Source organism: Saccostrea cucullata, unplaced genomic scaffold, assembly GCF_032062105.1.
Source record: "Saccostrea cucullata isolate Sc308-1 unplaced genomic scaffold, CSIRO_AGI_Scuc_v1 ctg469, whole genome shotgun sequence".
Taxonomy (NCBI): Eukaryota; Metazoa; Mollusca; class Bivalvia; order Ostreida; family Ostreidae; genus Saccostrea; species Saccostrea cuccullata.
Window position 1 is genome coordinate 80199 of NW_026927600.1, and position 14097 is coordinate 94295.

General features: G+C 32.9%; 2 protein-coding genes across 2 annotated transcripts; one reads left to right on the plus strand and one right to left on the minus strand.

Annotated features, from left to right (window-relative positions):
• On the plus strand, nt 1-6652 carry LOC134274911 (caspase-8-like). The gene is made up of 9 exons (XM_062757150.1): nt 1-238; nt 377-448; nt 1438-1527; nt 2380-2523; nt 3339-3662; nt 3891-4016; nt 4511-4816; nt 5649-5823; nt 6407-6652. Exons 1-9 carry the CDS (start codon nt 22-24, stop codon nt 6522-6524), a joined length of 1572 nt encoding a protein of 523 aa, XP_062613134.1. The 5' UTR covers nt 1-21; the 3' UTR covers nt 6525-6652.
• Nucleotides 6653-8792: 2140 nt separating this feature from the next.
• On the minus strand, nt 8793-14080 carry LOC134274921 (guanine nucleotide-binding protein G(I)/G(S)/G(O) subunit gamma-7-like). The gene is made up of 3 exons (XM_062757163.1): nt 13894-14080; nt 12439-12549; nt 8793-9804 (listed from the first exon to the last, which is right to left on the minus strand). The coding sequence occupies exons 1-2, from the start codon at nt 13986-13988 to the stop codon at nt 12444-12446; spliced, it is 201 nt and encodes a 66-aa protein (XP_062613147.1). The 5' UTR covers nt 13989-14080; the 3' UTR covers nt 8793-9804; nt 12439-12443.
• Between the last annotated feature and the right edge of the window lie 17 nt (nt 14081-14097).

Genomic DNA, 14097 nt, shown 5'->3' on the forward strand with positions numbered 1-14097 from the left:
TGGCACCTGATCCCACCTCTGATGTTTTGGAGGTCTGTGTTTGCTCTGCTCCTATTTTGTATCGTTTTATGGACTTTTGACCTTGAATACTGTTTGTTATCTCCATATGTTTCATTACAGCTAAAGAGACATGGTAGAATTAGTGTGAACAGTGCCGAGCTCTATGACATGCTGACAGACGTGTCCAGCGGTACCGGTCGTCGTGATCTTGGTCAACAAGAGGAAGGCGACATTGGAAGTAAAGAATGTTTTTAATTTATTGATTCAGAGGCTTTTCATTTTTATGACAAAGCTCATGAAAGTTTTTAGCATACGCAACTGAAACGTAGAAAGTCTCTACAACAATTTTTCACTACAGTTGAATTTTTATTTAAAGATTCCGGAAAAGTAGGCAGCCATGAGAATCTTCATCAACTACCACAAGTCAGACCAAGAAGAACAACACCAGGTGCGGATCCTTTCTTATTTAGGAGGTGTATACATTTTGGGTGAAACATATGGAGATAACGAACAGTATTCAAGATCTTAATTCCATAAAACAATACAATATAAGAGCAGAGCAAACACGGAGCTCCAAAACATCAGAGGTGGGATCAGGTGCCATAGGTCAAATAAACAACTGTATTGTATCCTATTTACAATTCAAAGATTTCTCTGACTCTAACCCCCGTTTGAATTATATAATGATATGTGAACATGTCATCTAATATGAGTAAGAGAAATCTCGTATTACCTTTTCCCCTCCAAACAAAGGTAGAATGATTTCACTTGTGCTGATCTGTCCATATCTATAAGAGGGGTAGGTGGGGGTAGGATAAATATTGTCAAGCAAATAAAATAGGACAGAACTTGACCGTTTCTCAAACTCAAATTCCTCATTTTAAATTCATAATTCGGGGTTCGGAGGGTGTTGGGGTTTGGGGATATATTTATTTAAAAAATATATATTTGCAGTGAAACTATATGTGCTTGCTGATTGCATGCGTTTTCCAACACACAACAAGTGAACAAAGAAGAAAAGGGGTACAAGCAGGTCTAACTTTGAAAATTTTCATACATAACTGTCAAGAAAAGACGTCTCAGAAAAAGACCCCCTCCCCCAGTCCCCTGCGAATTACATATGAAGTTCTGTTGTCGAAGTTGAAGAGGTGTAGACTGCTTCCAATATACCTTCAAGCTGCACAGAAATAATTAAATTGTCAAGAAATGTCCATATATATACAGTTTTGTGCAATATAATCGGAATGGAGCGCAAAAATTTCATTCAAGGTCTTTCTGTCACCTCTTAATGAAACAAATAAGATTGATGAGAGTAGATATTACAAAGAGATTAAAAAACAAATGCTGATAAAGATGTCCTTAGTTTCGTATTTGTAGACATTTCCACACTAAAATTGAAGTTAAACTGCATATGGTTATCCACACAACTAAATTCAGTTTCAGATATGTCGGTGTTTACCGTGGGGAATAGAAGTAAATCATTTCCATTTAAGAAAGATCTACCATCGCCCACTTCCTCTGTGAGAAGTGAGTACTTTTTTCCTTTATTCACAATGTGGTTATAGTGGTGTATTTTAGCTATATAAGAAAAAATAGAGGGACGATACTATATTTGTGTACGTCCCTCTTGAGAATTTTTTCACTCATATGGAGACGTTTTTAGCTATACGAATAGAACGATCTACATTTGTGTATAGTTCGAAAAAGAAATTCTACTTTTCCAGCACCTGCAAACCTTTTTTGCCATTGTATGCAATTTTAAGAATTTTTTATAGCAATATATCCTTGTCAATTTTCCTCATTTTATGGATTAAAACCGAGATAACGTGTGAACGCTATCGCTGATATAGTGTAATATGAACAAAATTTTATTGATTATTCAATTTGTTGCTTTAAAAATTGGAAGCACTATTGTAAAATTTCTGAAATTGAAAGATGTTTTTACATACTTAGTACTTTTTATTTATTTTGAAATGACAAGGTTGGTTAAGAATCCTTTTAATTCCCGTTTTTCTTGGCGGAAAAAAAACAGTCAACTAAAATCAATATAATTCCGCAGTAAAATTAAACTGCTTCAAAACTTTTAAAGCCGATATACCGGTAGTTTTAGGAAAATGCAACGCACGTTACCGGAAGCCCATCATCCAAATATGCAAACGTATTGTTCCAACTGCATGTACTGTAAACGCATATAAATTATCGTATAGTTAGACACCATCTTTATCAATGGCTATAGAATGATAAATTAGCGCATTTTGGCCATGGAATTATATTTAATTCAATCATATATTGCATTGTATCAATATTGCATTTCGGGTCAATTAAAGCACGAGGGTTAAGAATTTTACCATATTATTTGGATTTAATTCCTATACACAGAACTTGATGCCAGGTCATTGGAAAAAGAGCTTCTTGTCCAGTTCAAAAACAGACGACTTCACCCTCACTCTCACGTACAGATGGGAATAAACAAATCACCAAGGCAACGACTTCAGAACTCATTCTACCCACATGCCAAACAACGTAAGTACACTACCACAATGTAATACTATAGTAGTATATATTTTATATTTTGATATACTAGTATATGCACAAAATAATAAGACAACAAATTTATTTACATGCTCTTAAAACTCGAAAATCACGCAGCCAAATGCAATGTACATGTATAGATGATACACTAGCAAACTAGCAAAACAACCAATGTAGGCCACAGTTTAACGCTCACATTAGTAACTTTAGCCCTGCAGTTATGATTTTAGCCAACTCTATCCTAGAATTCATTAGTAGTATTTAAACAAGATGTTTTTGTGAATTATTTATGTCTCCGTATGGCAGCTTTGGGCGAAGGTTTAAGTTTTTTCAAATGCAAGTCAATCTCCAAGGTCAAGAGATAAAAAATGTTTCTCAAAGAAAGACCTTGTCTTCATGAATGTACCCGTAAAATGTGAAAGCCTAACCAATGAGTCAAACTCCAAGTTATATGTACCCAGGGGAAAGCATTGTCATAAGATTTTTTTAAAAATCCTACCAACTGTCCAAAGTTATGGCCAAGGTTAAAGTTTTTCAAAAGTAAGTCAAATTCTAAGGTCAGGGTCAAACGGTGAAATACTGTGTGAATAATAAACGAAATTTAATCACCCACAAATGTTTTGCTCTGACAGTATGTTGGTACCCAAAGAAAGGTCTTGTCACAAGGATTACACATATGAAATATGGAAGCCACAACTCCAACCAATCAAAGATTATGGGCAAGCTATAGGGGCTGTTATCAGAAAAGCTCATGTAAGCTTTCAGCTCATGTGAGCTAAAATCCAAATATAATATTCTTTTTTCAGTAGCTGTCCAGTCATTGGATCAATTTCAACATAACGTTGACAGCGCCACGATGATAACATGCACGGCAGACGACCATATTACGGTTGACGTCATGGACACTTCCGACGTAATGAGTAAAACTGTACACATGGACAATCAAAGTGTTGATGGCAGGATACATAACATTTCGGACACAAAAACAACTACACCTAAGAGTCGCTTCAATACGACTTCGACCGTACAAAACGCTTATTTTGATAGTGAGCAGAAATTAATACCAAAATGGAGGAGCTTGAATGATGTTAGTGACTCCGCATTTTACTCCACAACCAGAAAACCTAGAGGTTTGGTTAACAATGTTTTACCCTAAAAAACACCCTCTAATGTAAAAATTACTATATGCTGTAGATCACTAGTTAGTATACTTAATAACATCTTTACTGAGCGGTACAAAAAATCGATATTGGACCGCTGAGTGAGATATTGGACCTGTCAATTAAAATATTGGACCGCTATGACGTTTTAACGTCATAAGTGGGCGGGATCAGCTATATCTAATTTGTCCATTTTAGGTTATGCTGTTATAATAAACAACTATGAGTTCTACAAAGAGATGATAGCATTAACACACAGTGGACCGCAAACACTCCGAATGATACAGAAAGGTTTGAGGCGAGATGCCTCAATAGAAGACGCAGGTATCTCCAAAGAAATTGATTTCATACATGAAATATTTGAGTAAAGATTTCATTTTGTTTTTAGCAACGACCATGCTATCTTTTGAAGAAATCAAAATATTTCATATTGTCCCCGAGTGAGTCATATGTAATTTGTACTTTGACCATACAAGTTTTGGAGACTATCCAATACAATTTGACTGACGTGTTTCATTCTCGCATTCTCGTACAATGATGTAAAATTTCTACATGACATGTCTATTACCGTGAAAAAAGACGTGACATTCTCAAGTGTCTTAGCTATTTTTGAGTTTTTAAAAAATGACTCTTGCTTTCTTTTATGGTCTGCAATATTATGGACCAAAAACCATATACTTTTTCATGTCTCTACCCTATGACATTGCCTAATCCATGGTACAAATCAAGAGTCTTTGTTTGAAAAACAAGTACATGTATGTTTATTATTACCATAAATTCAAATTTATCTATTTCTGTTTTTATTTTTTGTTTCCAAGATAAGTTGAGTCGATTCTTCAGGGATGAACTGCATTTTATTGTCAAGGGATACGCAAACGTACCTGCTTACGACATGATCAAGATTCTTAGTGACGTCAGCAATGCGGACCATGCCCAGTTTGACGCGTTTGTATGCTGTATTGCTAGCCACGGCAGGAGAGGGACATTGTTCGGGAGCGACTGTCGAGAAATTAAGGTAGAAGATGTCACCAGTCTTTTTACCGGAAGTCGATGTGTCTCTCTTTCAGGGAAACCAAAATGTTTCTTCATTCAAGGTTGTCGAGGAGACCATTATAGTCTAAAAGGTGTGTTCAACCACAACTCTCTCTCTCTCTCTCTCTTGGCTCTGTTGATCAGAAAAAAAACCAGAAGAGCTTATGCAACAGTAAGGTATCCGTCTGTATCTGTCTGTTTGTCTTCAAACATTTATTTCAAAATGTTACTACAATAAACTAAATAGCTCTGCTTGTCTTTTTTTTTCAATTCAATGAACGGTGTTTCAATGGATGGTTATTAAAAATATAAATTTCTGTAAAATTAACTTTCAAAACTCTACTTTTCCTACAATTTTGGTCTGATACTTTCCGATTCCAATATGACTTGACAAACGTAGAGTATACACTAAAATATATAATTCTAAATATCAGGATTTTTTAATTTTGGTGAGTATAGACCGAAAACTCTGACGTTTTCCAGGCTTTTTTACGCTTTTCAAATTTTTCACGTGCAACGCAAAATATTAGAATTGTTAAAAAGCATGGTAAACGTCAGAATTTTCGGACTAGGTTGAGTGTTGCCATGCTTATAAAAAAATTTTTTTAAAAAAACTTGAAAGACTTCACTAAGATGCCTAGTAGTCTCTATCAATTTTTTTTATGAATAGGTTGCTAAAGAAATCGAAATTTTAGTAAAAGTCTTGTAAAAGGCTACTTCTCGTATAGTTTAAGTCTGATTGAAATAAATCTTGTCTCAAAAAGACTAAACCAAAGATCATGACTCTATCTATTGCTGTTGCAAAGTTTCAAGTCCAATTGCTATTTTTCTCCTTTGTTAAAAGTAAAAGCCAGTAGACCTACAGTCTCATTAGAGACTTCTGGTGTAAATATATATCATTGATAGTCTTTTTTTCTTCAATAGGCATTTTAAGTGGACCAGCCAATGGTGTATCACGTGACCAGCATTACATTCCTCCCACAAGCGATTTCCTGATAGGTTATTCCATGGTCAAAGACTGTACAGAATTTCATGTACGACAAAGTGAAAGTCTTTTATACAAGACACTTCTGAAGTACTACAGAAAATACTCCAAGAGGTAAATTACTTTTATCATTGGAATCAAAATGAGGGACGTGACGTGGTTTTCAACGTGGTTTTCAGAAATTTGTTTCTGATAAAATCGAAATACTGGTAAATAATTGTATCGTGATATATCCATAAAGTGAAAATCAACGTTTTAAAGTTTCATAATTTGTCATAAGATACTTTGAATAAAAAAAAATATTTGTTTCTGTAAACCAATTATAAATTTTTTATTTCAGAGAACTTATCCGCGAAATGTGGTCACATTTTTTTTATTTGTATTTTTGAATCAAATAAAAATTTTATATGCCCATTGTAATGGTCGTGATATATCAAGGGGCAATTAATAAAGTGAAAATCAGTTTCGTTTTAAAGTTAAGACAATGCAAATAGTTTTAGACTTGCCATTAGTTTTTATATGTTTGTAATTAAATTTTGCTTCTTGTACACTAACAGTGTTTACGTAGGAGTGATACTTTAAGAATAAAAAAAATATTAGATAATGATCATTTATTAAGTAATGTTTTTCTTTATATCGATATTTACAAGATCTCGATGTTCTAAATCTAATTCAATAATTGTCATCTTTCCTCCAGATACGATCTTGTTAACATCATTGTTCGTGTTAAGAAAACGTTAGCCAAGTTGCAGGAGAAAACAATTGGAGCAGAGAATGTGTTCGAATGTAACTTTAGAGCTCAACTAGCATTCTAAAAACAATTAAATGAACTTGTACAAAGATTTTTATATTGTTTTATTTCTTCAAAGTGATGATTTAAGGAAGCTTTAAACACTGCACACTAAAGAGCTCCACTTATAGGGTAGTTTTATACAGTTAGAGGGATCTGCCATTGGAAGTTAAGCTTTAAAAATTGTTATTTACAGTTAATTACATGATTGATAATAGATTAAAATATAAATAAAGTAACCAATTTTATTATTTTCATTAATTTTCCAAATGTAAGTAAACAGCAGTGATTTCTACCCAAAAATAGTCCATTGTTTTTGAACATTTTTCCAGTGGAAATAAGGCAGATACCCTATGTTATAAATGAATGATAAAGTCTCAATATGCACACCTTAATATGATATATTCTCCCCCCAGTCCAAAAAGCAGTTTCTGTTAAAATTTAGAGCTTCCTTTAAAGTTAAAAGAAGAATACTGAACACTTCTGATCGAAACTGAACATGAATTCGGATATGTCTTCGACTGAGTGTTCTAAAACATTAATTTTTTATGAATTTCTTTTGTGATATCACACTGGTAATTCATTTCTGTAGTTGTCCTATTAAAAAAAAGGCTTATAGGACTTTTGCGAAAAGCACTGACTTTACAGTTGACGGTTAATTAAACCTGTATCATATACGGAGGTACAGAATTGATAAAAGATAAGAAAACTGTTTTAGTGTCCATAGGTCTGATGTTGGCGACACTAACATGTGAAGGCTGGAAGTTGAGGGTAGGGTGGTTGTCGCTTTCTTCAAGGGCAACTTATTTGTGCTTTGAAATAACCATTGTTTTCGTTAAACTAAATGTTGAGCTAAATAATTACATAGTAAAAGAGCTTCCGTACATTGTCCTAGTGTAAAAGAAGCTGCCAGCTGTAAAAGTCAGCGGTCTTCGCAAAAGTCCAATACTAAACTGCTTGGTACACGACACGACTTCAGCTTTTTCGTCGTCAGCTTTCGTTATGTAACAATACATGTATTCCGCTAGCACCTGCATATGGTGTTTCATTATATCTCCCAATTTATTTGATTCTCAAATGTAGGAGAGTGACAGATAAGTTGATGTTACCTGAACAATACATAAGGATCGCGGCGGGTGTGACCGGAGAACCTTACTGATTCCCCCCCCTGGAATTTCATGTCCTGTTCACAGTTTTGTATTGCTTTTTTCCTTATTATATCGATCACCGTAGTTAACTTTTCCTTTATTTTTTTCTTGAAATATGACGTTTTTCAGCCCCATTTGGTTCATAAAATGTTCAAAAGTATCAGTCTCATCTAGGAAGTAAATTACTGACTAAAACTTGATTTACTTTTAATTAAAAAAAAACAAAACTAAGTTCTTTGGATTAAATAAAGCCTCTTACTATTATAATATCATATCTTATAGTATGATTTATGGTGTACTGGAGATGTGCAAAACTGTTTCGATTATTTCCATCCAGAGGGCTAATTTTTCTACCAAATGCCGGTTCTAAGACCTCATTTTATACATGTACGTTAAAATTAAGCAATTCATCTTTTGAAATGTAGATAAGCAAAAAATTTGGAGTTTTTTTACCCTCAGGATCAGGGGAAGGGATGTTTTTCTTCAAAATCAATACTCCTTTACAAATTTCTTTAAAGCATTAATTTATTCAGTTTTTAAATATGATTGGTAGTTGTACTGCAAACGTAGATACGCAATATAGGGATGCCAAATTATCAGTAGATTCTCTAATATCAGACAGAAAATGAATTAATACATGTGCCTGCGCCACTAAACTTCAAGCTTGAGTATGCTGTGCTGTGCAGATTGAGATCTTTGGGGTATGTATGTTGGTTTTTTTTGTTTTACGCATTTTTTAAAAAGAAAAAAATGGTTTCATTAATATTGGGATGACACCATTTGCCAGTGGAAGGTTGCAAATTTCTAAGTCCTCGCTACATTTGGCCACTGAGCAGTGAGGTATCTTTTTAATACAGGGAAATGTTCGCCCCTGTTTTATTTTCGCCCTTGTCTAAAATAGGCAAATTTAAAATGGGGTGAATTCAACTAACACAGCATAAATTCTTAAACAGAACCGTGACTGGGCGAATTTAAAACGAAAAACGTAACAAAATTGTTAGCAAGTGTAAAAGGGCGAAAATAACCCTGTATACAGTATTTTTGCCAACATCTGTTACAACATGGAACCAGTCTAATAGGAATGATAGTTGATGTTAAATATTCAAAAAACATCTACTTCTCAGTCTTTATGAATAACAAAGAAAAACCTATTCAAAATTTATTGCATTTTTTCTGTCATATTGTAAAACTACTAAAATTATAACAAAATTCATAAAAGGTTAATAAGGAAATTTTTTTTAATTAAAAAAAAAGGAAATTCATCCTGTTATTATAAAGCATCAATAGTAAAAAATAAACACAAATTGCTACATGTCTTGTAAAGTTTCTTTGAAGTCATTCTTTGCATTGTGGAGCAACATATTACACACCCTGTATTTAAAAACAAATAAAGCTGCTGAAATTATACATTATATGAGTATAAAAAAATGTTAAAGAAGTATCAAAAAATGTTAGAGACTACATTATCTTTGACAGAGAAGTGAATACTAATATACATGTATCCGTTTTAAGTTTGCAGAACACAAAACATATTGCACGTCAATGTAGTGAACACAAAAAATGCCTAAAGCTTTATGATATATTGCACAATAACACAGTTCAATGTCAATCATTGGTCCTTATTCTGAAGTGAGAGCTAAGAAGCTTAATCAAAAGTTGAACAAATACAAGTATATACACATGTTAATAGCAGAGTTCAGTAAAGCACAAGACATTGGTAAGGATTCCTTTCTACATCCACCGAGTTCTGAAATCACTTAATTACGTTCAATTTTATCGTCTCTAATACTTTTTGTTATCATTAAATGTTTTAATTTTCATTTAAGGTAAAAAGGCATAAACAATTGCTCTATAAAGAGAAATATTTTGAACAGATCAATAATGAATCTTTAGTCAATACTTTATCAAGATATAGAAAAACCCTGGTGCAATAGAATTTACGAAATGTGTATCAATTCATCCCCCCTTTCTTTGTTGAAAGTAAGAAAGTGTACCAAAGCAAAATTCTAAATAAAAGATGAAACATTACAAAACTTAGTCACAAACCGATAACATATTACAACATTTGGGGTTTAAATCTATACAGATAACATGGGGACACTGAGAAAGGTTGCACACTGCCCATTGTAACTAAAAATAGACATCTGTGTTTGGTTCCTGTAAAGAGAAATTAAAACCTATTAGGAATAAAATATACAATGTAGTTTACCTGAAAGGGAACATTCAAAAAAAAATTCTATAATTTATATTCTCTGTAAGGCCATCCTTAAAAAATTGTTTGTTTGGAATTGCCGCCTGAAGGGTTTCAGACACAGGAGGGAGGGAAATTATTTTTTTTTTAATTGAAGATAAATTGATTAATTTTTTGATAAAAATCTCAGTAAACAGTAAATACATTTTCTGACTTTTAAAAAAAAGTATCTACCATCAACAAAAAAAACTCTAATTTTACATATATCTGACACTATATTTCAGTGTTTTGTATGGTGTATGTGCACGTAATGGGCAAAAAAAAAATTGATTAAATAAAAAAAATCTTCCTACTTTTGCTCAATAAAATTTTTTCAGGAGGGGGCATTTCAATAAGGCGGGAGGCAATTCCAAATAAACTATAATTTTATTTTGGCCTTAAGCACAACCTTTAAGCTGGAATAAATTTGGACTGCCTATTCAGCTCTCACTACTTTGATGGTAAATATTATACTTGAAATGGATTTCTAATTATGGAATAATAAAACCTCTATATATCATAGAAATTCAACTGCTTACCCAGATCATTTACAGTTCTTTGAAATAAATCAACTTATTTTCCCTGTATGGCTTTCAAACATTATCAATTATTTACAGATTTCTGCACAATAAATATACCTCAAAATTGCCAACTTTATAAATGTTATCAAACATTTGAGCCTCAATATTGTTTTTCAGTACAAAACACATTAATATTTCATATTCTTGTATAGTAAATGACAAATCAATACAAAACAAGCAAATTCAAAAAATTGTGGTCCCCTCCTGCTGAGTCTTAGTGGTTATATGATGCAAGTATTTATGACATATTGCAATTGTCTTGTCTATATGTCCTGTTTTGACTGTCCATAATGCAAAAACAATTAACAAAAATTTGAATTAAATTTGAATAAAAAAAAAAATCAATTTTCAGCCGAGGTGACAATGTAGATACATATAGTGCTTTGTTCAACATTTGACAAGAAATGATAATTCCAAGATTACAAAAACAAGTCCTGATGCAGTCTTCACGAAAACTTTTCAAACTAACTGGCCAGTCGGACCAGTGAACTTTCAAAATATACTAGTCCACCAATTTTTTTTACTGGTCCCTTTCATAAAAAAATAAAATAAATACATTTTCATAATTGTAAATTTATAGGGTGAATTCACCATGCATCGGATACCCTTGTACTTCAACAAGTCCTAGTGATATCGCTACCGACGGAAAACTATCAAAATGGAGTTTAACATTTAGTATGTGATTAAAATATAAATTTTGGACACAATTATATGCTTTTTATTGATCGAGTTTTTAAAAATAACTCAGAATTCACCATGGATCGAACATTGTTTACCATGCATCGGACAGACGGTATTTGAATTGGGAAAATATAATACCTTCATGACAGTGCTTTGAATTCCTTGATATGGATAAACTTTCAATCTAAGAAATAACCCTCAACTTAAATATAATTGACGATATCGTTGCACAAATGTACACTCAAAACAAGAAATTCTTAAAATGCTTGTAATGCGGTAATTCGGCCTTTTTTCTCATGTGCTATCATACTGAGGTTTGTAGAAATAAATTGAGTCAGATTTTAGACTTCATATATGGATAACTTGTATTTTGACTGAAAATTTAGAGTTTTTATTTTCTATTTCCGACAAAAACAGCTGTCAGTAGGGTTCTGTATCAAAATGGTCGTGATTACCTTTACATCGGAAAGTGTCCGATGCATGGTTAATTTGTGTCCGATGTACGGAGAAATGAACATACTAGTAAAAACCAGCTTTAAAAAGAATTATACAAATATCGAAGGGAAAATTCTTTAAAATTTATGTAAAGTTGCCAATCTTTGATAAAATTCACCAAAGTCTGATCTGGTCCGTTGACGAATTTTAAGAACGATAACTCTAAAAATTGCAAAATCATAAATTTCTGGTTATTCCCCTTTGATGATGTAAAATATGATGTAACTTCAAGGCCATTATCGGAGTATTTTTATCACAACATGATAATAACAATCGGTATCATTAAAAAATTTAAATCTTCATCTTTAAGACAGAAACAAATAAATACACGTAACTCTTAAGTATTGCCTAAAGTTGTCCGAAGCAAGGTAAGTGTCCGATGCATGATGAACTCACCCTACATGTTTACGTACTTCAACTTTTGAAATGCCGCCATTTTTTGCCCTTTGTCGCGTTTCGGTAAGTTGTTTGTTGGGACTTTGCACATTTTACGTACTAGTTAATAATTACTAGCTACTTCCGGTTGTTACGTAATACATCCATGTTATAATAGGGTTATAATAATAGGATTGCTTCTTCTTTTTATTTTATATATTAATGAAATTTACGCAAGTAAGTCAGTTGAAATAAATTTTGACTGTATGATTTTTACGATCAACAAGCCCATCGGACTCCTTGAATTTCGATTTTCACTGACCCAACCTCAAAATTCACTGGCCTCCGTCTTCGGACCAGTGAGTTTTCGTGAAGACTGCTGATGGCTAGTCACTGAGCCAGATACTGATATATATAAGAATAAATTACCTTTACTAGAGTATGGAACATGGTTTAGGTTCCCTGAATGGATTTTCTGACTGGTTCACTCCAATTACAAGAGCATCTTCTTGTGCGTGCTGGTTTGTGTAGCTCAGTATACTGAAAAGTATCATTTACATTTGTCATTAAACTTGTGTTAATTGAAATTTTTAATCTTTGAGAATAATCCCAAAGCCACTAATTATGCAGTCTATATCTCACTATCAAACATCATGGTGTGGCAATATGGTGAGTTTGGTAGAAAAGTCTAATACTGTAGATCATTAAATTTTCCTGACACCTTATTTTTGTGAGTTAGTCAATGACTCATTATAAACGAGACATACTTTTCACGAATTGTTAAATTCCTCTACATAATCGTAAGGACTAAGGAACATTTTTATACCCGAGATGAAATTTTCGCAAGCTAATGTTGTCTCGCACAATTACGAGAGAAAAAATTTCTCACAAATAAAAAGTGATTTACAGTAAATTGAAAACAGAGTTTAAATTTAAGAAGGGGCAAAGATAGCATCCTCTCTTGTTAGTTGTAGGGCTAAAACAATTCACCAAAATATAGATACTGTTCAGTATAATTGCTCAGTTCAATGTTCAATTTACTATCTCGATTTTGGTTCTCTGTTTTTCTATAATTGGGTTTGGTTACTCCATAAAATAGATTGGGTTTGACCTCATTTTGATTGTTTGACATGTGCAAGGGAGAAAATTCGACAGAGAAAGTCTCATAGAAATCTGTTAGTAATCACCCTAACAAAGTGCTCTTTTAATCTACAGAAGCACACAAGAAGTGCTCTTTATTGTATCACCTATCCACCTTTTGAAATCAGAATACTTGTTTTTTTTATGAACCTTATAACTTGTTTCTTTTTTAAATGTACATGTATATTAATATTGAAACAATTGAATTGTATCACAAGTACATGTATTGCGATACATATCGTATCATGGAGGGGCATATCATTTCAGCGCTATAGATTCTACTCTCTTGTGTTGTTTTATAGTAGTTGCAAGCATATTTCATTATTTGTCAAAAAATATATATAATTTTTTGCATTTGAATATGAACAAGCAAGCCCCTGTGGACAAATCAATGTTAGTCAGCCTGACTCAGGTGTATATGTAAATATCAAATTTTAATTTAAATGAAACGTAATTATGAAATATGCAACAATGAAAGAGTCTAGGAAGAAAATAAAGAAATACATCTTTCCTTGCTCTTGCTGGGTGGGGCATATTTCAGTACTTACATTAACCAAAGCATTACCCCAAAATTATTCATTTTTTGAACATATAAATATCACAGTTTAGTAAACAGAAATACCCAACAATTAAATTGCTTCATAAGGTCCATTTCACATTATCAACCCAGTAAAAGAGGTGACTGTCCGAATTTGAATTCAGGTATTGATTTCATTTTCAGGATAACATTTTGATTTGACTTACTCTTGTATAGCCTCCGATACAGGAATTCTGTTTACATTAGCTTCTTGTCGAAGTTGTGTTAATTGTTTCTGCAAACTTTGGACTTGAGAAGACATCTTTAGGATGTAATAAACGATGAAAATCACAACAACAGTTTCAGGACACCGATGATGGCTTCTCTCAGAATGCAAGTCTCGCACTCGCGATATCCAATATGGCTGCGCC